General features: G+C 41.2%; 2 protein-coding genes across 2 annotated transcripts in view; one reads left to right on the forward strand and one right to left on the reverse strand.

The window, feature by feature from the left end:
- Positions 1 to 477: 477 nt before the first annotated feature.
- Positions 478 to 7,927, reverse strand: otud3 (OTU deubiquitinase 3). The gene is made up of 8 exons (XM_033628224.2): positions 7,782 to 7,927; positions 6,449 to 6,745; positions 5,590 to 5,738; positions 3,198 to 3,310; positions 2,965 to 3,087; positions 2,671 to 2,803; positions 1,282 to 1,469; positions 478 to 1,173 (listed from the first exon to the last, which is right to left on the reverse strand). Exons 2-8 carry the CDS (start codon positions 6,652 to 6,654, stop codon positions 1,009 to 1,011), a joined length of 1,077 nt encoding a protein of 358 aa, XP_033484115.1. The 5' UTR covers positions 6,655 to 6,745; positions 7,782 to 7,927; the 3' UTR covers positions 478 to 1,008.
- Positions 7,928 to 16,540: 8,613 nt separating this feature from the next.
- The window catches only part of tmem240a (transmembrane protein 240a), a 29,575-nt gene continuing 21,916 nt past the window's right edge, over positions 16,541 to 24,199 (forward strand). Inside the window, exons 1-2 of the mRNA XM_033630179.2 lie at positions 16,541 to 17,384; positions 17,784 to 17,890. Coding sequence (XP_033486070.1) covers positions 17,328 to 17,384; positions 17,784 to 17,890 — 164 coding nt within the window. The 5' untranslated portion in view covers positions 16,541 to 17,327. The remainder of the gene's footprint in view (positions 17,385 to 17,783; positions 17,891 to 24,199) is intronic.

Consider the following 24,199-nt stretch of genomic DNA (forward strand, 5'->3'; position numbering starts at 1 on the left):
TCAGTTTACTACTCCTTTATGCAACAGGGCAGTTTCTTAACTGAATTAAGGGATGCTGTATTCAAACTGTTGTCCCCTCTCCCAATATGATAAACAGGCAGCTTCTGAGTGCTACATCACAGTCAACTCAGGCTCCAATTTGGCAGAAATCATGGTGTTCTCGTGAAAATTCTGAAACCCCATTCATCAAATTATCAACATGCCAAGAACTGAGGGCGCACTTACCATTCGAAAAAACACTAATGTCATCAGCTAAGCTGAAGCTACTTAAATAATAACAGCCAGTCAAATATTTGATCATATATTGATTGCTAAGACTGGGCGAACATTATATACCCTGTAACACATTACAGGAAATTTTTAACACAAGGGGGGCAACATCCTGAGATATAGTTACCTCTAGTTTGAAAAACACAAAAAAATGTCACCCTGGATAACACGTACTATATTATCTGATGCACAGAAACAGTAAATTATCATTTATTATTATTTATTGCCACATTCCTTACACAGTGTGCGTAACAATCATTCATCTCCCACTCTTCTTTTACTTCCTCCTTTGGTCAGACTGAACAAAGAGAACGATCTGAACATTTGAATAAACTCAATCTGTGGCAAATCAAAAAGCCCAGCTGCATGAGATTACCTGCATGGTTGTCATGGAAAGCCAGATGTCCAGCATAGAAAGGGGCTAGGTAGCAGTGGAAGTGGACCAGATCTGAGGAGTTTCTGTCAACACCAACACCAACCAGGAATCGAATTAAGTCAACACCCGACAATAACACTGAAGGTCGTGCTCTTTCATTCTCCCTCTTTTACAACTTTCACACATCTCACACATCTCACACACACAAGTTTGCAGGCACCATTATACCGTTTGCGAAGAAACTATAGGGTTCTCTTTAGGAAAAGTCATCCACTGTGACTGAATCAAATTTGACTATGTGCAAAACAGCGTCAGCCCCCGGTAGCTAGAGTAGCAGTAGGTAATATTGGCCATGCTCCAGTCTATATACTGAGAGTGTTGAGAGCTGGTACTAAAGTAACAGCCTCTGGTAGGTTCTGGTTCTGATCCTGACTTCCTTTACTCTGGAGAAACTTCTGCCGATGCCTCTCCTCCTGACGTTTCTTCTTCTCGTGCCGCTGCTGCTCTTTCCTCTGTTTGTTAGATACCTGACAGTGAGGGAAACACAAACTACCTTTTAGTTCAAGTGAGACCTGAAATAAAAATGGACTTGGGTTCCAATAAACTTAGCAGGACAGGCTGCATAGGGAGTCTACCTTTGGTTTTTGTATGTTGCTTCCCTCTGCTGGCTGTTTATGCTCACTGCAGTCTGTGGCTACAGCTCTGCAGGCTGAGCAGGATCCTGAGGCACACTGGCCCTGACAGGACTGGCCCAGCATGGAGCCAACAAGCCATTCTGCATTGATGGTTGCTGCACTCAGCTGGAGCAGGTTCTCCTCATCACCTGAGACACACATAAACAAATTAATAGAAGTCAATCAGTGTGATGCGATCATTACCATCAACGTCAAGCAAACTGGCGTGTTAATGAGATGTATGGCTGGGCGATATGGCCTGTGAATTATTTTTAGGCTATATTACGATACACAATATATATATTTTGATATTTTGAAATCACTTCTAATCTACTATAACCTACAAAAATACTTAACTTCTAAATAGACTACTGTTACAATGAAGTTAAATACAGTACTGTTATAATAAAGTTAGATAAAGTACTCCTACAATAAAGTTAAAATACTGTTACGTTAAAGTTAAAAACAGTAGCTATAATAGAGTACAGCCATAATAAAGTTAAATAAAGTAGTGTTACGATTAAGATAAAGTAATGTTATAATTGAGTTAAATAAAGTACTGTTACAATAAAGTTAAATTCAATCCTGTTATAATAAAGTTAAATAAAGTATCAACTTAAAGTTAAAGCACTGTTATAAAGTCCTGTTACAACCAAGTTAAATAACATACTCCTATGATAAAGTTAAAGTACTGTTATATTAAAGTTGAATAAAGTACTGTTGATGAATGAATTTAAGCAGAACCACTGGTGCTTTTATTCTGAAGCACCCGCTTAATGTTTCATCTGTGACCTTGAAGCTGCTGGTCAACAGTTAGGTGTTCACAGTTAGCAGAAAGTTAGTGTAATAGCACCGTAAAATGTCAGGATTTATTCACTGTGAGTGGGAAACATACTAACAGCTCTCCAGTTCATGTATTAACAATGTGTGTGTAAAACGCACTGGTATAAAAATGCCACTAAGTGGTCGCAGTCTGGAGCCCTGCAGATACATAAACACAATCCTCGGCTGCTTGCACACAATTGCCCAGTAGCGAGAGGTCTGGATGGGCAGGGGAGTGCGTGTGATGTATCATGTTTGTTCCAGTGGCTTTAAACATGATGTGACAATTTATATTCTATGTTTGCGTTATAATCATGTTATACATCCCATGTGGAACAAGCCACGATACATGGAGCATAACGGATATATCGTCCACCTCCTATGAGATGAATGGAAAATTTAGCTGAATAGAAGAGCTTGAGTGCATGATGGTCAAAAAGTCTTTGATAAAGTTGATTCCTAGCTGTTCTCTTTTGCCCTGTCGGTCTTATCTTTCCAGCAGCTAACGAATTATGTGTAACTTCTGACCCTGGATTCCTCGATTCTTGATGGAGCTCAGGATCACGTTGTCCTCCTCTGAAGCTGTGGGGGAAGAGTTTTTCTGTCTGTCCCTCTGACCGTCCCCAAACTCGCGCTGCTGGCCTTGTGAATTCTGCAGATTCTATTCAGCAATAGCGAGGAAACATCAGAGACACATCAGTAAAGGGTCCCTCAATAGGTGTAAACATGACATGATGCACTCTTGACAGTAAAGATGTGGACCTGGAACGGGGACATTTTCCCAAGCGCTGGTCCACTGAATGCGCACTGTGAATTACATACCTCTATGCGAAGCTGAGCAGGACTCTCAGAGTTGTCTCCAATCCGCCTCACACTGTCATAATGATCTCCGTAGCGGTAGGCGATGTGTAGCTCTCTACACACCTGCTTCTCTGCACCATTTATCTGCAATGAGAACAGAACATATAAACTATGTAGGGTGCCGAGGGAGTTATGTTTCATCATTAGATTAAGTGACATCATTTGAAAATCTTTGCCTCTGCCTCTTTCCCTACCTCCCACAGTGGTGTGTTGAGCTGATGGATGACCACTTTCACCTGCTGACTGCGAGCAAAAGCCACAATAGCGTCATTGCCAGCAAACGTACCAGGCTGAGAGAGGTTGGACACTGGGTGGAAAGAAACAAAAACATTACTCACAAGATAACCTTATGCTGTAATCACAAAATGTTTTTTCTTGAACTCTCTATGGTGCCATTTTTTCATACTGATTACAAAAAAAGTATATGCATTTTATTGAAATGACTTAAACATTTAAACTAGTTGTCAAAATCAGTCAAGAATATAATTTCTGATTGAATGAATGAAGTCAAGACAGACAGCTAGCAATGACTCCCAGCCTCGCTGGCTTGTGACAACTTGAAATGAAGCAATGTCTATGAACACCCTTTCATCAACAGTCACATACAGTACAGGCCAAAAGTTTGGACACACCTTCTCATTCAATGCGTTTTCTTTATTTTCATGACTATTTACATTGTAGATTCTCACTGAAGGCATCAAAACTATGAATGAACACATGTGGAGTTATGTACTTAACAAAAAAAGGTGAAATAACTGAAAACATGTTTTATATTCTAGTTTCTTCAAAATAGCCACCCTTTGCTCTGATTACTGCTTTGCACACTCTTGGCATTCTCTCCATGAGCTTCAAGAGGTAGTCACCTGAAATGGTTTCCACTTCACAGGTGTGCCTTATCAGGGTTAATTAGTGGAATTTCTTGCTTTATCAATGGGGTTGGGACCATCAGTTGTGTTGTGCAGAAGTCAGGTTAATACACAGCCGACAGCCCTATTGGACAACTGTTAAAATTCATATTATGGCAAGAACCAATCAGCTAACTAAAGAAAAACGAGTGGCCATCATTACTTTAAGAAATGAAGGTCAGTCAGTCCGGAAAATTGCAAAAACTTTAAATGTGTCCCCAAGTGGAGTCGCAAAAACCATCAAGCGCTACAACGAAACTGGCACACATGAGGACCGACCCAGGAAAGGAAGACCAAGAGTCACCTCTGCTTCTGAGGATAAGTTCATCCGAGTCACCAGCCTCAGAAATCGCAAGTTAACAGCAGCTCAGATCAGAGACCAGATGAATGCCACACAGAGTTCTAGCAGCAGACCCATCTCTAGAACAACTGTTAAGAGGAGACTGCGCCAATCAGGCCTTCATGGTCAAATAGCTGCTAGGAAACCACTGCTAAGGAGAGGCAACAAGCAGAAGAGATTTGTTTGGGCCAAGAAACACAAGGAATGGACATTAGACCAGTGGAAATCTGTGCTTTGGTCTGATGAGTCCAAATTTGAGATCTTTGGTTCCAACCGCCGTGTCTTTGTGAGACGCAGAAAAGGTGAACGGATGGATTCCACATGCCTGGTTCCCACTGTGAAGCATGGAGGAGGAGGTGTGATGGTGTGGGGGTGTTTTGCTGGTGACACTGTTGGGGATTTATTCAAAATTGAAGGCACACTGAACCAGCATGGCTACCACAGCATCCTGCAGCGACATGCCATCCCATCCGGTTTGCGTTTAGTTGGACGATCATTTATTTTTCAACAGGACAATGACCCCAAACACACCTCCAGGCTGTGTAAGGGCTATTTGACCAAGAAGGAGAGTGATGGAGTGCTGCGGCAGATGACCTGGCCTCCACAGTCACCGGACCTGAACCCAATCCAGATGGTTTGGGGTGAGCTGGACCGCAGAGTGAAGGCAAAGGGGCCAACAAGTGCTAAACACCTCTGGGAACTCCTTCAAGACTGTTGGAAAACCATTTCAGGTGACTACCTCTTGAAGCTCATGGAGAGAATGCCAAGAGTGTGCAAAGCAGTAATCAGAGCAAAGGGTGGCTATTTTGAAGAAACTAGAATATAAAACGTGTTTTCAGTTATTTCACCTTTTTTTGTTAAGTACATAACTCCACATGTGTTCATTCATAGTTTTGATGCCTTCAGTGAGAATCTACAATGTAAATAGTCATGAAAATAAAGAAAACGCATTGAATGAGAAGGTGTGTCCAAACTTTTGGCCTGTACTGTATGTCTACACATTGTTACCAGTTTAACCAAAGAGGGAGTATTTGGTTTATTTCAGGCCTGAAAATGTCAAATTATCCAGCAGTTCATATGTAAAATGCAAGCATTTGAGCAAAGTCTGAAAAAAGCACATTGTTGTGTGCAGCAGAATTGATTTTTCTTGCACACTGACATACAACATCTGTCACTGCAAACTGAACTGAGGGCCACCAGAGGTCACTGCATTGTTGCTGGTCAAATGTGTCTTCCCATGCACAGTAATATGTCAGAATAGTTCATTGTTAATGATACACAAGTAAAAGTCTCCTTTCAAATCACAGCATTTAATTGTCCCACACTGGGTAATTTTCTTACAGTGCTGTGCAAAGGGAACGTCGTCCTCAACAAAGGGCTCAAAGTCTTGTCGATGGGACATCATATACTGGACAGTCTCCTGCCGAAGCCGCAGGTGACCCCGGGAGTGACCCTCTAACTGGTCGCCCAGAGCTCTGAACAGGCAGTTCCTGCAAGAGACAAAAACAGTGACCGGGTTTTCACTCCACACACGACTGCCTAGTGTTTAATGAATAAGTAACAACGTGCTTGGAAAATATGAAGGTTATGTTATGTTTAAATCAGGCTTATACCTATTGGTGCATTCATGAGCTGGCAAGTTTCTGGACTTTGGCCAATAACATTGGCTGAAGCCCTGCAATCACAAGGCATTCTGCCCAATATTAAACATGACTGACAGATGCAAGACTGTACAGCAAATCAGTTAAATTCCCATCTTGACTTTTCATTAAGCTACAGAGACCTAAAGATATTTCCGTTGTTGTTTTCATATTCTAAATGGCACAATACTGCTTTTATGATCAGTTACGGAAGACAAATCATGTTACAACAAAGATGAGGATTGTCAAATTATGGCTCTAGTGACATTTGCCTCTGCTATGCAGTCACCATGCAGCTATGAATACTCTGCAGTTTAATTTACTGTACGCTGTGACTGACTGTGGGCTGGGGAGATGTAGGCACAGAGGCTGAAGACATTATGTTCCTCCAGCAACACATCTCGGTTACTCATGATGAGACAGCTGTCTCCAGCTTGAAAACAAGCTTTCTTTATATAATTATATTTAAGAGACACGTTTTGCAGTACCAGTGATTGTAAAAGACAGCACAGAGGGAGAGACAGCCCAGCTAGACCCCACAGTCTTTTAACAGCTCTTACCCATCTCCGGGGACTTCTCTCAGCTTGAGCCCCAGGGCCTGGAGCTGATTAGAGAAACTGACAAACTCTGCTCCCTCATCGCCATCCTGAGGCCGGTTCTTGCGGTCTTTTACGATGGCCCTGCGTGCTGCCCTTTCATCTCTCTTCCGTTCCAGTTCACTTTTCTTGTTGCTCCGTACAGGTTTGGGTGTCTGCTTCCTAGACATGTTGGCTATAATCGTTTCTGCAGGCCTACAACACCAAATTATGTCTTCTTATAGGAATGAACTGGCACTTGCATCAACCACTGCCAAACATCTGGAATTGATTTAAAAAAACACACAGAAACAGAGATGAGGGTGGGGCAATGACAAATTTTCAGAATATGTAAAGAGATGCATTGTTTTATTGGAACACTGTAAAAGACCAAGGTGGTAATTTCAATTCACCACAGAACTGAGCCCAATGTGAGTAAGAGTCATGGGAGTGACATCTGATCATGGGTTTCATTTCCTCCACGATTATCTTCTAAATTGTGGTTGCCAACTACAGAATTCTGGTCTCCATCAGTAAATATTTTCATATCTAACAACCAATATCTTTTCAGAAAAAGGTCCCTGTAGTGAATACTTATCACATGGGGGGTTCATGTCCTGATGTGTATCAAACTTAGGAGTCCTTGACACAATAAAGGTTGAGAATCACTGATGTAGACGACATTATGCCAAACTCCATCATGAACTTAGACACTTTTGCTGAGATTCTTAGACTGTATGGGCTATTTTGTGTCTGATTGTCTGGTACATACTGGCAAATTAAGTAAAACCATATTGTCTGAGTGACAGGATAGCTTAGTTAAGCGGTGTTGATTCAATGTTTTACAAATTGAAGACTGCATCAACTAAAAAGAGTAAGTCTTATATATAAAACTTCAGGGAATCTATTTTTTTTTTAGATAAAATGTGATGTGACCGATGCTCAATCAATCATTAGCATTAAGTGTATTGTGTTGACTTTAATTTCCTTGTAACGTTGTTACTAAAGCTACGCCAAACAACAATAAAACCAGTTTTGTTAGCTAGCTAGCGAAAGTTAACTAGCTAATACTACTAAGGTAAATGAGTAACCACGAACTAACCAGTCCTTTGCAACGTTACTTGTTAGCTAACACAAACGCAGTATTCTCGGTGTGAGCTAACGTTGATAGCTGTTAGCTAACATGAAGTTCGACAGCTAGCAGCTAGCTAGCATTCAACGACTGGGCATTACGTAACAAAATCATATCCTTCCGCTTGTAGCACTCACTACATAGAAAACAATTGGACAGCTGAACAGTCAATAGATTAATGCTTACCTTCAACAAGCAGCGTTCTACAAGAAATGACTATATTTCGTTTTTTCTATTTTTGGGGGTCAGAAGAGGAATGTAGTGATTGTCCGTTTTTGTTTACAACTGAAGTTCCGCATACGTTTGGACGTGTACGTCAAAATATACGGAAGGTGAAATGGGCCAAACTGCAAAGGCGATAAAAAATGCACTCGGCTCAATGTAGCCGCAGTTCTGTTCCATGAAAACAAAATGTCTGTATCTACTACACTAAAGCAATACACACATGTGCATCTCTTTGTAGTCATATCTGTCTCTTGCAGGTAAGTTTGTGTCTCTTCTGGTTGTTTTGGCCCTTTTGAGCTTTTTGTGTCTCTGCATCTCTCTGTGGCCTTTTTGTGTCTACTCATGGTCATTTAGAGTCTCTTCTCGTTCAGTACATGTTAATTTAAGTGACATTGTGCAGGTGAAGGCCGGGGGGGGGGCTCTGATGCTTTGGGCCCCTGGGCCTATGCCCAGTAGGCCTGTTCAATATTCCACCCATGACCATACCAGAGGTGGGACCAAGCCTTTGTTTTGCAAGTCACAAGTAAGTCTCAAGTCTTTGCACACAAGTCCCAAGTCCTAAACTTTAAGTCTCAAGTCCTAAACAAGTCATAATGTGCACTTCACCAAATGTAAAGCTATTGCAATGCCAACAGCAAAATAATACGTTAATTGTTACAAAAATCAAGGATTATTTACAAAAATCATAAATGCTTTTTAAGATTGGTATTTATTTGTTAAAACAAATTTGTTAAAGCAAATGCAACTGAACTTAATCATAAAAAAGTAGTGCTGACATTGCAGTTTCATAGCATATAGCACTAATAACGAGTACCACAACAGAAAGATTTTTGTCTGTTTCTGCCCTGTCTTATTGTATTTATCTCATCTCATATTGGAAAGATGTCTAAAACGTTCTCTTCCCAAATTCACTTGAGGGAAAGTATCAAGTATTTTCAAGTCAAAAAGCTTAAGTCCAAATAAAGTCATGAGTCATTTGTGTTAATGTCCAAGTTGAGATGTAAGTATTTTCTAATTTGTCAAGTCGAGTCTAAAGTCATCAAATCTGTGATCTGAGTCTGACTCATGTCCAAGTCATGTGATTCCCATCCACACTTCTGCACCATTCTTTGAGGTAATCAATTAAGCAGTCAGTCAAAGGATCATCAACAACGTTGTTCAATAGATCAATCAATGGATCTATCTATCTATCTATCTATCTATCTATCTATCTATCTATCTATCTGTCTGTCAAGTGAAAAAGCTCTGAGTCATCGTATATTGCAGACTATGACTCAGGACAAAGTAGGAGGTTGAGTTACGTTTCTGAAAGAAATGTTGCTTCTGAAAATCCCTCCACCCTGTGCTCTCCTTAACTCCTAGAAAATCCACTCACCACCAACTCCTTCTGATGACTCCACACAGTTGGTGAAAATAATGTGGGGGAGGAGTGGGCTGAGAAGCAATAAACAGGATATTTGCTATGTAAAAAGACCAGCAGACACAGCTGAGACGGGGAAAAAAAAGAAAATACAGCCTCGAGACATAAAACTGCATCAAAAAACCGAAGGAAGTGGTAGGATTATTCTATTTCCTAAAACTAGGAGAAACAAAATTACAACCAACCAGCCGGTGTAACAGACACCGGACATACATCTGCAGATGTGAGTTGGTGTGTGGATTATTATAGACCTCAGTGAGTAATGGTATTGTGTGTTAACAGATGTAATGGCCCGAAGGCTTGCCATACATTTGTGCATGCGTAGCAATCAGCCTCAATCACCTGAGTGGAGCAGAAGAGCAGTGTGTGTGTGTGTGTGTGTGTGTGTGTGTGTGTGTGTGTGTGAGAGAGAGAGAGAGAGAGAGAGAGAGAGAGAGAGAGAGAGAGAGAGAGATTCTAACCGGGTACATCAAATTATACAGGAAGTACCTGTTTTGACTTGATATCAGGCTGAAATAGTACATTATGTCAACTAATTTCACAATGTTTTATTTATGATGGGTGCTGGCACTTACAGTCATTGTCAACTTCACTGACTTGCTCAAGAGTTTTCTTCACATTATTTATATGGTGACACCTGCAGAACTATATGGTTTTGAAACATAGGCCACCTCTTTGCCTGCCAATATCCAATACAAAGAAATATCTTGGTGCAGTCAGATTTCTGAGATCCTTTTAATTCTGAAAATTTGATTCTCCCAAAACCAGTGAACTGCTCAGCACATAGACACACTGCATATTTGATACATTACAGCTTACGGCCTTGATAAAGTAATATAAGTTTCCTCCTAGCTGACCTCTTCCAGTGCAGTAAAGTTGTCTTTTTTGCTTGTAGCCAAATGCAAATACTGCAGTTTTCCATGAGTTTTGTTTTTTTAATGCAGTGGGTGCCAGGAGGCTGACAAAATTACTGTGGGTATACTCAAGAAAAAGAGACTTTAAAGAAGCAGAGTGTAGGATTTGGATGCATCTAGTGGTGAGGACTGCAGATTGTAACCAGCTTAAACTTCTCCCATGTGTCGAGCATGAACTCCCGGTTAGGATTCTTTCATTGTTCGGGAGGTTTTTACCTGGAGCCGAATGATCCACAGAGGTTTCCTCCTCTCCAAAGCAAAAGGATCAGGTGATTGAAACTGGTAAAAATGAAGAATAAAGCAGTTTCACATTACAAATCAGTTTCCTCTATGCTGTTCAGCTTGTCGCAAATGGGCCCAGCACCTGCTAATGTATAGGCTACTCACTCTTTTTCTCTGATAACTTAAGATCCAGATGTTACAGAGGTTTTCACCAGAAGCCAAAATATCTGCACAGGTCTTTTCCTTTCCAAAACAAACAAAACAGGTGATTTAAACCAGTGAAAACACTGAAAAGGTAATTTCATGTTACAAATCAGTGTTTCTCCTATGCTGTTTGGCTTGTAGCAGATGGGCCACTAGCCCAGTTCTTCTAATGTGCCCTTTCCTTTTCTCTCTGATAACTTAAGATCCAGATGTTCAGAAGGTTTTCACTAGGAGCTGAAATATCTGCAGAGGTCTCTTCCTCTCCAAAACAAAGACGATTTCAACTGGTAAAAACACTGAATGAAGTGTTTTTCCACTACTGTTTGGCTCGCCAGGGAGGGGCTGCTAACCATGGCGCAAAAGCGCAAATGTCCCCATCTAGAGCCAGTGTTTGGTTTGTCTGTTCTGAGCTACTGTAGAAACATGGCGGTGCAACATGGGGATCTGTGTGGACCAGGACCAGCTCTCTATGTGGGTGTAAAGCACTTATTCTATGGTAACAAAAACACAATAATTCTAATTTTCAGGTGATTATACACCAAAAAAACATTATATATTACACTAAATCCTACAAGCTGGACCTTTAAAGGGTTAGTCCACCCAATTCAACAAAACATTTTCTGGCCGGCTGCTGGTATTATTGTCCCATGCAGTTAGTCAGCAGCTATGTGTCCATCCAGAGACAAGGTCATTAGATTCCTGAGGGCCTTGACATGTTAATAATTTTGCTGTTTTTAATCTATGTATGTTTGGCTACTATTATCTGGAGCTTTGTTAGTTGTCTCGTGTGGCGTCAGGGTTTGGCTGACCACTTTTGAAAAATGCTATTAACTCTCATTCAACTGTGAATTTGTAGCCATGCACTCATAACTGCAATTGTACTGGTTTCAAGTCCTTTTACTATTAAATATTTACATTAACCCCATTCTACCCCCTGTAGATTTTAATTAGAGTGTGCTACACTGGTGCCCAGCTTGGCTGTGTTTCTTCACCAGGGGAGGCTGAAGTGAAGTAACACTCACAGCATGTCTGTGGGTGATGACAGCAGATGTTTTCAAGTCTGTACCAGCAAAGGGCACTTTATAAAAAAAATACCATGAGATTGGTTATTGATTATTTTGTCAAAGTGTTTCCATTTCAGTATAGTGCAACATGCATGTAAAATATTATGGCTTTTACATCAGGCTTCTGTACGGTCGTTGTCCATGGTGCTGAAACAATGTATGTCTCTGCTCACTAAAGTGATTACACAGATGAACAAAAACGTTTCTCTGACAACCTGCTGGGTTTGTTGTTGTTGTTGTTAAATTGTTTACTGAGGCAGATTGGTTGGGATACATTAGAGCTTTGGAAACTGTTGGCCTAGGTTGTATGGCACTGCAGGGAGACACTGACAATGCGCTTGTAGTAGGGCGATATTACAACATGATATCGATATCGTGTTAGGAGATTATATATTGTCTTGGATTTTGGATATTGTCGTACAGTAATGTGGCCTAAGTGTTCTCTTTTCCAGGTTTAAAAGGTTGAATTACAGTAAAGTGACGGAATTTTAGGGACTTACCAAACTGTTTTAGCTGTCATATTACAGTTTTTTCTACATGCTTAAACACTAACAGTGATTTTTGATGCACTATCTTTGAAACTATAAACACCAAGTGTACCCAGTGCATTTACCAGGTGTGCCAAATTGTATGCACATTCTCTGCTTTACACCCAGTTTGTAATTTTATAGCACACTTTTTGCAAAACCGTAAACACAACTCACTCCTTTATGCTCAATTTGCAATTTAATGACACGCTTAAAAAACTGTAAACACTGGTCTCTTCATTGCTGCACTACATTGCCAACTAAAACAAAAGTTTTGATTTTCTTCTACAGTGATTTCATTGTTTGAGAAGTGTTTCAATATTTTAGACATGTTTAGACTGACAGTTTTCTGGTGGAGGACTCCTAAATCCCCCTGTTTCATATGTGTATCTCCAATGTTGAAATGAAACCTATGTCCTTGGGTTAGTGTGTGAAGTTTGGCAAAATAGCAATAACTTTAAAAGATAATGCCGAAGCAATCAGGTCAGGATTTTTTTCTCATATATTCTAACACTCAACAAAAGTACAGTAGAAGAAACAACATTTTTTTTTAAAACAACAACAACAATGGCTAAATCTGGCCTTCACTGGGTCTGGCCAGTGAGGTGTGTGTGTTTACACATGTGGATACCTGTGTGTATGTGTGTTTACTAGGGGAGAGCATATTCGGTTGGGACAGGGGGACAGTTGGGACACTGACTTTTTAACAAGATAGAAAGCAACTGTAAACAACTTTAAAGTGGACACATTATGATTATTCTTAATATTTTTTCACAGTTTTGAAATCTACAGTGTGTAGGTACATTTTTGGCTCTTTTGTTATTACAGTTTTTTACAGTAGTTTACGCACTAAAATGAAAATTTTCACACAATTAACAGCTCTTTACACTCAAGAAGCAAAACACCTGTCCATAGTTGCACAACAATAAGCACAGACTCAGCTTCACACTTTTTGCAAAACATTACACACAGTGATTTGCAAAACTCTACACGCATTATCACACCTTAGACACAGATAAGGATTGTGAGGTTACTTCCTTCTCATTACAAAGCCCCTGCTTGCCAACGACCACACTAATGAACGAATTGGATAATTACATCCACCTGGTGTGGAAGCACACAGGTGCTTACTGTAAACCAAGTGGACCACATGCAGTACATTGTCGTTTGGGACAATGTATCTTTCCATCAATCTGCTCTGGTCCACAATTGGTTCCATGAGCACCCTGAATTTGCAGTCTTATACCTTCCACCATACTCCCCATTCCTAAACCCAATAGAGGAATTTTTATTTGTCTACACTTTACAGTAGTAAGAAAAACTACTATTTTCAGTCTGCAGCAATCTGCAATCAGTGTTGTGTTTGTTTGTTGTATTTGTGTACTTTCTCTGTATACCTCAAAGTAATCATGAAGAATGTTGTGGGTTTGACAATATCTTTTTGTCATCTAAATTATCCCTTACATAAAAATGTCTGGCAAAAAAGTCTAGCACTAGACCAGCTCTTTCCTAAAATAGGGGTTTTTACAAATGTATTTTGTACTGATCACTGTAGTGTGTAACTGACTGCAATAGTGTCTGATCATTTGAAGACTCTGTTAGTGAGATGAAAACAAAACAGCATTTTTATAAATATGTGTATATGTTTTGACTGAAGTGTATATGTTTTGACTGAAGTGTGTCATTTTGCAAACAATCTAGGAGTTATGCAAATTGAGTGTGGTGTTTGGATAATTGTGTGAATATTTTGAAAAAAGGAGCCCTGTTTTCAAAATTGCATGTAAACAATTGAGAAAAACTGTATTACAGTTTTTCTTGATTGTTTACACACATTTTCTGAAAGCATGCCTCATACTCTCAGAACTCTACACACAAATCAAAAAACACACACACAATGGGCAAAACCCCTCAATTCTCCTGCAAAATGAAACTTTACATTCAAAACAATGTTATTTCTTCTCAAAATGGTATTTTGTTTTCAAATGACACACACAAACCATCATTTGAATAGACATTTATAAGAACCAGTTGAACACCGATGTGCTCAATGTAAAACACTATGATGAATGGAAAACACTTCTTCTCCATTTATCATAATGACTTAGGCCTTTTTTTTGTTCAGGGTTACACTTACTACAGAAGGTACATACATAAGCGTGTTGTAAAATATTTTAGAAGATTGTTTTTATACTCAGAACACACAAATACACGGTAACAAATACATTTTATTTTTCCCCACAAAAACAATGTACACAGTGTACATTCCAACCAACACAAAGTTGCACATACAGTGGTCTACATACAAAACAACAGAAGAATTTACTGTATACAGTTACAGTAAAAAAACAAAAAAACAAACTATGCTGCATCCTCTCTTCTGTTTGGGTCTGGCCACAGCACAAGCAATGTTTTCCCTGGCCAAGCAGCGGGGGAAATATCGCCTAGCATGGCGAATACAGCCATGAAAAGCATCAACTGCTATATCTCCACATGTGTCTTCCATAGTTTGGAGAAGGGGTATACACGTTTGTGGATTTCGGTCATACACTTTCCATCTCCAGGCAGAAAAAAATTCCTCAATAGGATTGAGGAATGGAGAATATGCAGGGAGATAAACAACTATAAAAAGCATGGGTGGGCAGTGAACCAGTTACGAACCAGAGTAGCCCGGTGGAAACTTACGTTGTCCCAAATGACAACGTACCTGAGCTGCTCTGGGCCGTCTATCTGATCTGGTGGAATGAGTGTGTTGTGTAGGGTGTCCAGGAATGTGATCAGATGGGCAGTGTTGTAGGGGCCAAGGGTAGCAGAGATTACGGTCCTTGGCCTTCCTTGTCCTCCCCGTCCTCCTCCTCTTACTCTCACTCCTCTGGCTCTGGCTCTACCTCTTTTTCCAATGTTGGCATCCATTGCTCCAAAACAGAAAAGCTCACCTGTTGCCCTTTTATGCTAAAGCTCTGATTGCTAATTGTAAAACTGTGTGACAGGTGTTTGCCCATGTGATGAGTCAGTGTGCATAGTAGGGCAATTAACTTTAGAATTTTGAATGACAGTGTGTTCTTTGTGAAAACAAGAGCTTTTCTTCATGAAAATTGTGCCAAATGCAGAGAATTGTGTGTAGTGTTTTGAAAAAATGTGTTTTAGAACTGCAATTTGAGTGTAAAGCAGGAATTGTGCTTGTAGTTTAGCAGAATTGGTTCAGGGGGTTGGTGCATGAGTTACATGTTGTGGTCATTGTGTCTCAAGTACCAGTATTTGTGTGTAAACAATTGAGAAAAACTGTATTATTATTTTTTTTTTTACCATACTGTTTTTAGTTATGCTACATACAAATATAAAAATAGTGCTGGAAAGCTGAGTTTCTGGTCTATCAGTTCATGCTAGTATTAGGTGTCTGAGTTTCTGTTGATAGCTTGAAGTCCAGAGTGTGTCTGCTCTCCCTGGGACAGCAGGGACAGATACCCAGGGGTGGTTGGGTGCTTCACTTTATTCAAACAAGGTTATGTTATGTATTGACTCAAAAACACATTTAAACACATTAAAGAGTTTGAAGAGTCTTTTGCCAGAGAAGTGTCATGTTTTGCTGGTTTGGTGTGAGGTTTTGTGGTTAGTGTGTTTTGCCAAACAGCCTAAAGTTATAAAGATGGTGCCTAAGCAATCGGGGGAAATACACTGACATATCCACCATTTTTATATTGTACTTTTTATACAATGTTGCTTTCCTGACTAATATCTTCTCTGAGAAAGCTCATTGAGCTTTTGTGTCACAACATGACACAATATTATGTAATCCTTGCAGTCAGTGATCCTTGTTTCACTGTGACCAGAGAAACTTTGTAAGGTCCGAAAGTTTGGAGGAAATCTATGTTAGACAATGGCAATTTGGGATTTCTGAATGTTCACTCCTGTGGCTGCTTATACAGAAAACGTTATGTTCCAAAAGCAGGTTTACAGTGCAGGGTTTGTCTGATTTTTATCAAAGACCCACTTTGCACATGAAACATGCAGGATAGTAGGAGTACACACAGCAGGAATGGCGCAGAATCAGAAACTGGAGAGCTGCAATGTCTGGAAGAGAAATAGAAAGCAAGGGCGTTTGTGTGTGTGTGCTGTGTGTTTGTAGTAGTGGCGGTATTGAGGAGCAGAAGGGGGTTAAGCCACTGAAGAAGGAGGGTTAAATCATCATGAGGAGTGCCATTCTTGAAGCCCTCCAGTGCATCTGAAGGGATCCACTATAAATAATGAGCCTATAGGCCGATGCCACAAAGGCAGTTTGCAGTTCTCCCCTCTCTCACCGCCCACTACACACTCTCTCTCTCTCTCCCTCTCTCTCTCTCTCTCTCTCTCTCTCTTTCTCTCTCTCACACACACACACACACACACACACACAGGCGCGTGCACACAGACATGCACTAGAGGTGGGAGTGGATGCTCGTGTAGCTGCTGGAAGCCAGGATGGGATAATCATGCGTGTCTGGCTCCGGGCGTTGATGCAGCTGCTGTTGCTGGATCCGGACTGGACTCGGGGCGCAGGGTGGGTCTAGTTCCCGACTGGAGCTATCTGGACCTCATGTCGATGTTATCAAGCATTCCGAGAAAGACGAGGGCGATGGCCGCGAGAGGAGTTGGTGCAGCTCTTTGAAACGTCCAGGCGACAGAAATCGACCGTTTCCGCCGATGGAGGACAGAATTGGCCGGTATTAAAGCGCAGGGTTTGGAATAACTTGGAAAAGGGGGGAGAGAGGATACCAAGGCACCCCTTAGAGGATATCGAGGGAGCCCGGCTTCTTTTCTTTATGTTCTTTTTTAAGTGGGATAGAGATAGAAACGCACCTGGAAGAACGGCTCACTTTTGCATCGGTAATTAGGAGAGGACTGCCTCTCGTTGGAGCGAGCGGCAGCCGCATCCGACCGACCGGGGGGGATAGCCTACTTGGATGGAGAGGGCGCAGTGAGGGCTGAGAGAGCGGCTTGCCGTGTGTAGGAGGAGGACGGAGGGAGACCGGGCACTTTGAAGGGGACGGGGAGCCAGGAGAGGCGCGGCGGCTCCATGAACGGCTCCTGCCGGGACAGAGCGCCCAGAGCCGAGCCGGAGCGTCTCCACCGCCGCGGGTAGAACCCCGGGCTACAGGACGGCGGCCAGTTTGGAAGTTTTGATGCATATGATCACAACCACCATGATTTTTATGATTCTTGGTGCTTCAGTTGTAATGGTAAGACACCATCACCTCCCTCAGCCACAATAAGGTTTTCTAATACCTATAGCCTACCCACCGAGCCTAAGATTGAAGCAGATCACTACAAATGAGCCCTAAATGTATCGCATTTTGCGAGAAAGCACCTTACAGCAGGCCTATCAATGACATGTGGAAGTAGGTTAGCCTACCTATAATTACCTGCTGTCATAAATAAATAATCTAAGTCCGTTTTGAGGCAAGAGTCCCCCCTCTTAGGATCGGGAGGATCTGCCAAGGCTATTTTCTCTCCTTTACTTTATGATCCGTATGCTTGTTATTTCTCTTGATAATGATGAGGAGAATAATTCGCTGTCTGTAGGAATAGCCTAGCCTATTGCTTGACATGTCCCAGCTGACTTGCATGGTTCTTTGCAGGCGATAGCCTGTTTAATGGACATGAACGCACTACTGGATCGCTTTCACAACTACATCTTACCGCATCTACGAGGGGAGGACCGCGTCTGTCACTGCAACTGTGGAAGGTAAATGCCATCATCCTCGTACAATATTTGGGATAAACATGGTGGTGTGTGTGCTGTGTTTTTTTTATACCCGTCAATTCTTAATTGCTGAAGAGGCCTCGAAGATTTCTGGCGGTGAAGCCCCGCAAGCTGATATCAGCCTGTCTGTGCGCTTACATAGCCGCGGATGTTTTCATAGACGTTTTATTATTCGCTCTAACAGATAGCCCGATGACACGTTTGGTCGCGGTGTGTTTGAGAGTGTGTGTTTTAAATATATATCGGCTGCGAGGATTTGCTGCATATACGAAGGTGTGTGTCGGAGCCATAAATAGGTAATGAACTATGAGCAATATAAGGCCGTTCAAAAACAATCTGAGCATCAAGTGCGCTGAGCGATTCACACAGGCCTACACGGTGTCGGCGACAATATAAACCTGCTGGGCCAATTATGAACATATGCGTGCTGAAGTGAAGTGGTTATGGCTTAGGAAGTGCTATGGGGCTGCTCATCAGCCTACCTGCGGTTTGCTTTCTCAGTGAGAGCAGGTTTGAAGTGGGGGGAAACAGCAGCAAGACACTCATTAATAAACGGATCCGGATTTAATCAGCAGTATTGTGCATTTTCCATCAACAGTAAGCATGTAATAGAGCAGGCTGTAGGCTGTGAGGATGAGCAGAGACACAAGTGGGCCTCTGGTTTTTTTTTTTCTTCCTGGTGTTAAGTCTACAGAGCCCGGGGGTATGGCAACAGTGTTGGAGCAAGATTTAAAGTAAGAGTCCTTTTTATCCAATAGCTTCACACCTATATTGTCCTCAAATATTAGATCCTGATTGACCCATGTCCTGCTGGCAAACCAAGCTACAGTCGGTGCTGTGGGAAGGGAAGTGTCACCGTTCATGTTGGTGCAAGCTGAACAGATGCACATTAAAACAAAACAGCAGTGTATACTGTGCATACTGCAGTGAGGGGGCTGATGTACTAGCAGTTCATTAGCAGCATTAAGAGGCCAGTTCCACTGTGTTTTTTTTAGCCTGTAAATCCAGAAATGGGTCATCATCAGGTGTTATTAGATTATGCTTGTCAGAGAGGGATAATCTGAGTCAAAGTTTGGAAAGGCCTCTTGCACACGCTGGTGGATGTGATGTGATATAGACTGATGAAGATATGTTTGGAGACAGGATTTGTGATGAGATGATGTGTCACTGACTGTCTTATTTAGTAATATTTTGACAATCATATCATACTTGCTACTGCCAAAAGCAGCCTGGTTATGAATGCAAGCAGAATTTGTAGAAAATAAAGTATGTTCAGCAGCATTAAGGAGTAATTTCTTTATTTATAATTCCAAAAATTATGTATTTTTTTGTCCACTAAAGTATTAAGCAATGCATGTGTACTAATAAAACAGTAAACCACTGGGTAGTATGCACAGTCAAACTCTGCCTCTTCTGTTAGTTTTTAGGTAACTGTACCCACACAGTGTCTTTCACTGACTTGGAAACACTCCTGAATGAGAGTCAGTCATGTGTTTTCACTTAAACAGCAGATAGAGCAGGATACGCGGTGGATGAACAGAGCAGACCTGAGCTTGGGTTTCACTTGCCCGCCCTTCCATCCGTTAGACGTGGAGGTGTCATGACGCCCACAGCGCTCACCTTATCAGCCTTGAGGACACAGCCAGTGTCATTTTACTTGGCAGCTTCTGCGCTCTGATTTGGATGTAGTTGTAGCTTCTCTGATGGGCTGAGGCCTGGCCTATAGCTGCCTCTGTGGCATGGGTGAGATCTAGAAGTGGACTGTGTGTGTTGCTGGGTGCACCCTGCTGATTGGTGCCATGGTTGCTGTGAGAGGCTGCAGGATAGTTGTCTTAAGATGAGTTAAATGCTCTCATTGGGGCATTTTCATTGAAAATTCTTAGAGGAAAACGGAATAGTTTTCATTTTTATACTAGCAAAGACGACACACACAGAATGATTTGGAGGGTCCAGGTGAACAGGACTTAAAGGGACAGTTCACCTGAAAATAAAAGAAAACACATCTTTTACTTTTACCTGTAGTGCTATTTATCAGATTGTTTTGTTGTGAGTTGCAGAGCGATATCGGCTGTAGAGATGTCTGCCTTCTCTCCAATATAATGGAACTAGATGACACTCGGCACACTATTTTCTTTCTACTGAACTAGACCCCCCAACTGTATCACCACACAGAGGGAAGCATGCATCTGCTCATGGACAAGAAGTGTGTGCTCACGACAGTGTGAGATGTAAACATTAATGGCATCCTCCTGGCCTGAGCTGTAATGTTAGCTAGCTCAGTAGTGTAAGGTCAGTTAGCAGTAGATATGGTTGGCGAGTGTAGTTCAGTAGAAGGAAAATAGTTCTTACATGAAACTGCTCACAACAAGGTCTGTGGATTATCTTGAATAACCGGGTCAGGATTTCTGGAAAGAGACATTTTGTGCACTTTGAGCACCACAAGTCGAGTGCCATAGTTCCATTATATTGGAGAGAAGACAGACATCTCTACAGCTGGTATCTCCATCACTCAGCAACTCACATCAAAACAATCTAGATTGACAAGCAGCACTACAGGTAAAAGGAAAAATACGTATTTTTGATTTTGTGGCAAACTGTCCCTTTAAGTCATTTAACAGGCTTACAGGCAGCATAAAATAATCCTTTATTTTGTTCACAGGCATTTGGGCAAAGCCATCTTCAGGGAAAAGAAAGAAACCCAGAGGAACATTCTGGCTTATCTCTACACATAGCTTGGCTTTGTTTTTTTATGTTTTGGTGTTAATGGACCTCAGCGGCTATATGGCTCAAGTCAGTGAGGTCCAACGGGGTTTGATCCCTCCTGTGGCCCTACTGCTTCTTCTGTAAAATACTTAAGATCATTTTTTTTCTCCGTATTCAGTACTAAGTGCTGTGGTGTTTCTGCCCTGCACTTTACAGAGAACATCTGTCAACCAAACATTGTGGGTGAATTTTCTGTTAAAAAAAAGTTGCATTCCTGTAGTTGGAACATTTTCACTTCTTCCCCAATGTACAACAGAAACGGAAACATGACTAAAACTTACAGTTAATTTCCTGTGCTTTGTAGGATTTTCCAGCAAAGACCTGTTAGACACTGGGTGTTAAGCACAGCAACTTTCATAAAAGAGGTGTTATGTCAGTTAGTGATAGAGATAAGTAAAGCAGATATTTATTTACACATATATATGTAAAGAAAAAAAAAACAAAAAAAAAAACTTGTGTTACAAACTGGGGCATTTACCAGGAAAGTAACCTCTCACGAAAGACGCTATCATGTTGCATTACAGGAAATGTAACTAACATTCTGGCCATCCTAGTCTCTGCTGGTTTTTAAAGCCTGTCTCTTGCATGTCTTTTAAATGTATAGATGTGTAATAGAATGCCAGAATATTCTTTTACTGCAAAAAGTCTGAAAGAGACAGTTCACCCCAAAATCAAATACACACATTTTTCTTTCTACCTGTAGTGCTACTTATCAATCTAGATTGTTTTGGTGTGAGTTGCTGAGTGTCAGAGATATCAGCTGTGGATATGTCTGCCTTCTCCTCTATATAATGGAACTAGATGGCACTCAGCTTGTGGTGCTCATAACTCCGAAAAAGAAACAAAACAAACAAACAAACAAACAAAAAAACAAAACAAACAAACTCAACAGCAATGTCTCTTTCCAGAAGTCATGACCAGGTTACTTAAAGCGACACTTAACTTTCTGGAAATTTTACACTTTTCTTTGTTTAGGTTAAAATGCTATTAATAAGCTGATGGCACACTAAAATTTAAGTGAAAAAAACTCATAATTATACCATTCACATATGGTTCTAAAAAAAACTCTGGAGAATCATTGCATTCGGACTGAATGCAATAATTGGCCGAGCGTCCTGTCTGTCTTCCCCACGTGGAGACATCAAGGGTCAACATCAAGCAATGCCAAAGACTGATGCAGCTTCATCCTGAGCTAAAAAGGGACAAGATGGTTGAAGAGTTTCTGCTGGACAGGTATTTTTAGTTTGCCTCTTATATAACATAGGCTATAACGTTACATATGACAACACAGCATCCAGTTGCTAATTGCTAACGTTAACCTACTGTAGCGTAGCCTCTCAAACATTAATGTTAAATTCCTTGTGCGTTTCCACTTACTAGCAACGTTAACGCTACTATCTAACGTTAGCACTGTAACCTTATTCTAAAACTCATCAGTCATCACTGACTCCGGTTGAGTTTTAAAACTCCGGGGTTGTGTTTGACTGTCTTTGTTGTAACGTTACACTCGCTCTCCTCTTCCATGTATCTAACGTTACCTTGTCAGTGCCCATGTCTATCATAGACGTTATGAGGATGTAATGGAGGAGGGGGGAGTAGGCCTTTGGAGGGAGGTGGAGTTGCAGGAGGAGGGGGGTGGGACTTTGGAGGGAGTCGGGAGTTGTGGATGTTCAAATTTTTTCTAAGTGCTATGTGAAATGCAAGAAAGAAAAGAGTAGCTTTAAGATAATCCACACATCTTGTTGTGAGCAGTTTCATGTAGCGACTATTTTCTGTCTAAACCCTCCAACCGCATCACCATGCGGAAGGAAGCGTGTATTTACTGCTAGTTCACCTTGCACCACTAATGTAACAGCTCAGCCGAGGACGACGCCATTGATGTTTACATCTTGAGCTGTCACAATCATGAGCCTCTTGGCCATGTGTAGATGCACTCTTCCTTCTGCGGGGCGATTTGGTTGGTGGGTGTAGTTCAAAAGAAAGAAAACAGTTCCCACATTAACCTGCTGAATTATCTTGAGTAATTGGGTCATGATTTCTAGAAAGAAATATTGCTGTTGTATTTTTTGGCACCTGGAGCAACACTGACTTACTCCCACCTCATCAAATACCAACAATTGGTTAGTGGCCCTTGGTGTCAGGTACCGACCCACTGAGGCACCCTTTAGCAGCATTATGAGGCACATCAGGCAGCAGCATTTCTTGATACTCTGACCAACTGCCGTAGTATAAAGAGTGAGAAAGTTCACATAGGGTTGGTGGGAGTAGAGATGGATGGGCCAGACAAACACCAGACTTTCATCTGGGAGAATGCTGTTCGTTTCCTGTGTGAAACCAAAAGTCAATAGTTTAATAACAGCGCAGTGTGCTAGTATGTGCAGCATACTCGGCTAGTGATGTATGTCACGTGATGTAGTCTATGTGACATATGTCACGTAATGTTACATTACATTAGTAAAACCTTTACGTATAGTAAGCTATACCATGATGGGTTTTTTTTCTAAACCAAACCACATTCTTTTGTTGCCTTAACCTAAAGAAGTAAAACCTAAACACTACATTTTTACCTACATTTATTTTGAGAGAAGAATCTATGCATTTAACAAATGGAAACTGTGCATTTCCTGTGAAAGAGGAAGTTTATTTTGAAAAGACACAATGCAGGTAAAGAGCGTAATTGACACACTGGCCAAGAGATTCTAAAGCTGATGCTGTAGGTGTACCTAGTGTATCTTAGTTTGACGTGTAGAGCCACTGACCAACCATCTGTATTTGATGAGTTGGGAGTGAGAATATGTTGCTTTGAGCACCACAAACTGAGTGCCATCTAGTTCCTTTATATTAGAGAGAAGGCAGACATCTCTACGGCCGATATCTCCAACACTTGGCAGCTTACACCAAAACAATTGAGATAGATAAAGAGCACTACAGGTAAGAGGAAAAATATCTATTTTTGATTTGGGGGTGAACTGTCCCTTTAATAGCATTAAAAATTTTCATTACTTCAAACCTGTTGTCAATATTATGTCCCAAAGTGTGTGCGCAGAGGTGTGTATCTGTACTCACTTCCAGCAGTCCAATCTCTCAGCTCCCACTGTGTTTCCTTACAGTGTTTGTCAGACAACCGCCTGTGTTGTTAGACTGGAGAAAGCCTTCAGCCCCTCTCAGGAGGACGGGTAATACCAGTATAGTAAGACTTCCATATCATGCAGCTGTATCTGTCTCACAGTTAAGTGGAGTCAATGCTGGACAAAGTGCACAAGTGAATGTGAGGGACAGGATGACTGCTGATCAGCAGCCGCTGCAACAGTTGATATACAGAGATACATGTGCTACCATGCACGTAGTTGTAATTCAACAGAGTGATGTGTTCACTGATCTACTACAAACATCAGTTGTCCTTGAATTTGAATTCTATCAGTGTAACATTTCCATATTTTTCACCTCTTTCTTCTCCTGTGAGATGTGAACACCAGGTCAGTGGCAATCACACACCCCGTGGATTTGAGGAAAAAAACAATTAAAATT

The sequence above is a fragment of the Epinephelus lanceolatus genome, chromosome 8 (assembly GCF_041903045.1).
Source record: "Epinephelus lanceolatus isolate andai-2023 chromosome 8, ASM4190304v1, whole genome shotgun sequence".
Lineage (NCBI taxonomy): Eukaryota > Metazoa > Chordata > Actinopteri > Perciformes > Serranidae > Epinephelus > Epinephelus lanceolatus.

Bases quoted from the DNA above. Each gene is read 5' to 3' on its own strand.
- otud3 (XM_033628224.2), bottom strand. From the start codon at position 6,654: ATGTCTAGGAAGCAGACACCCAAACCTGTACGGAGCAACAAGAAAAGT. The intron at 5,739-6,448 runs GTAAGAGCTGTT...TGTCTCTTGCAG, and splicing joins AGAGAAGTCCCCGGAGATGG to GAACTGCCTGTTCAGAGCTC. The intron at 1,470-2,670 runs GTCAGAAGTTAC...TGTGTGTCTCAG, and splicing joins CAAGAATCGAGGAATCCAGG to GTGATGAGGAGAACCTGCTC.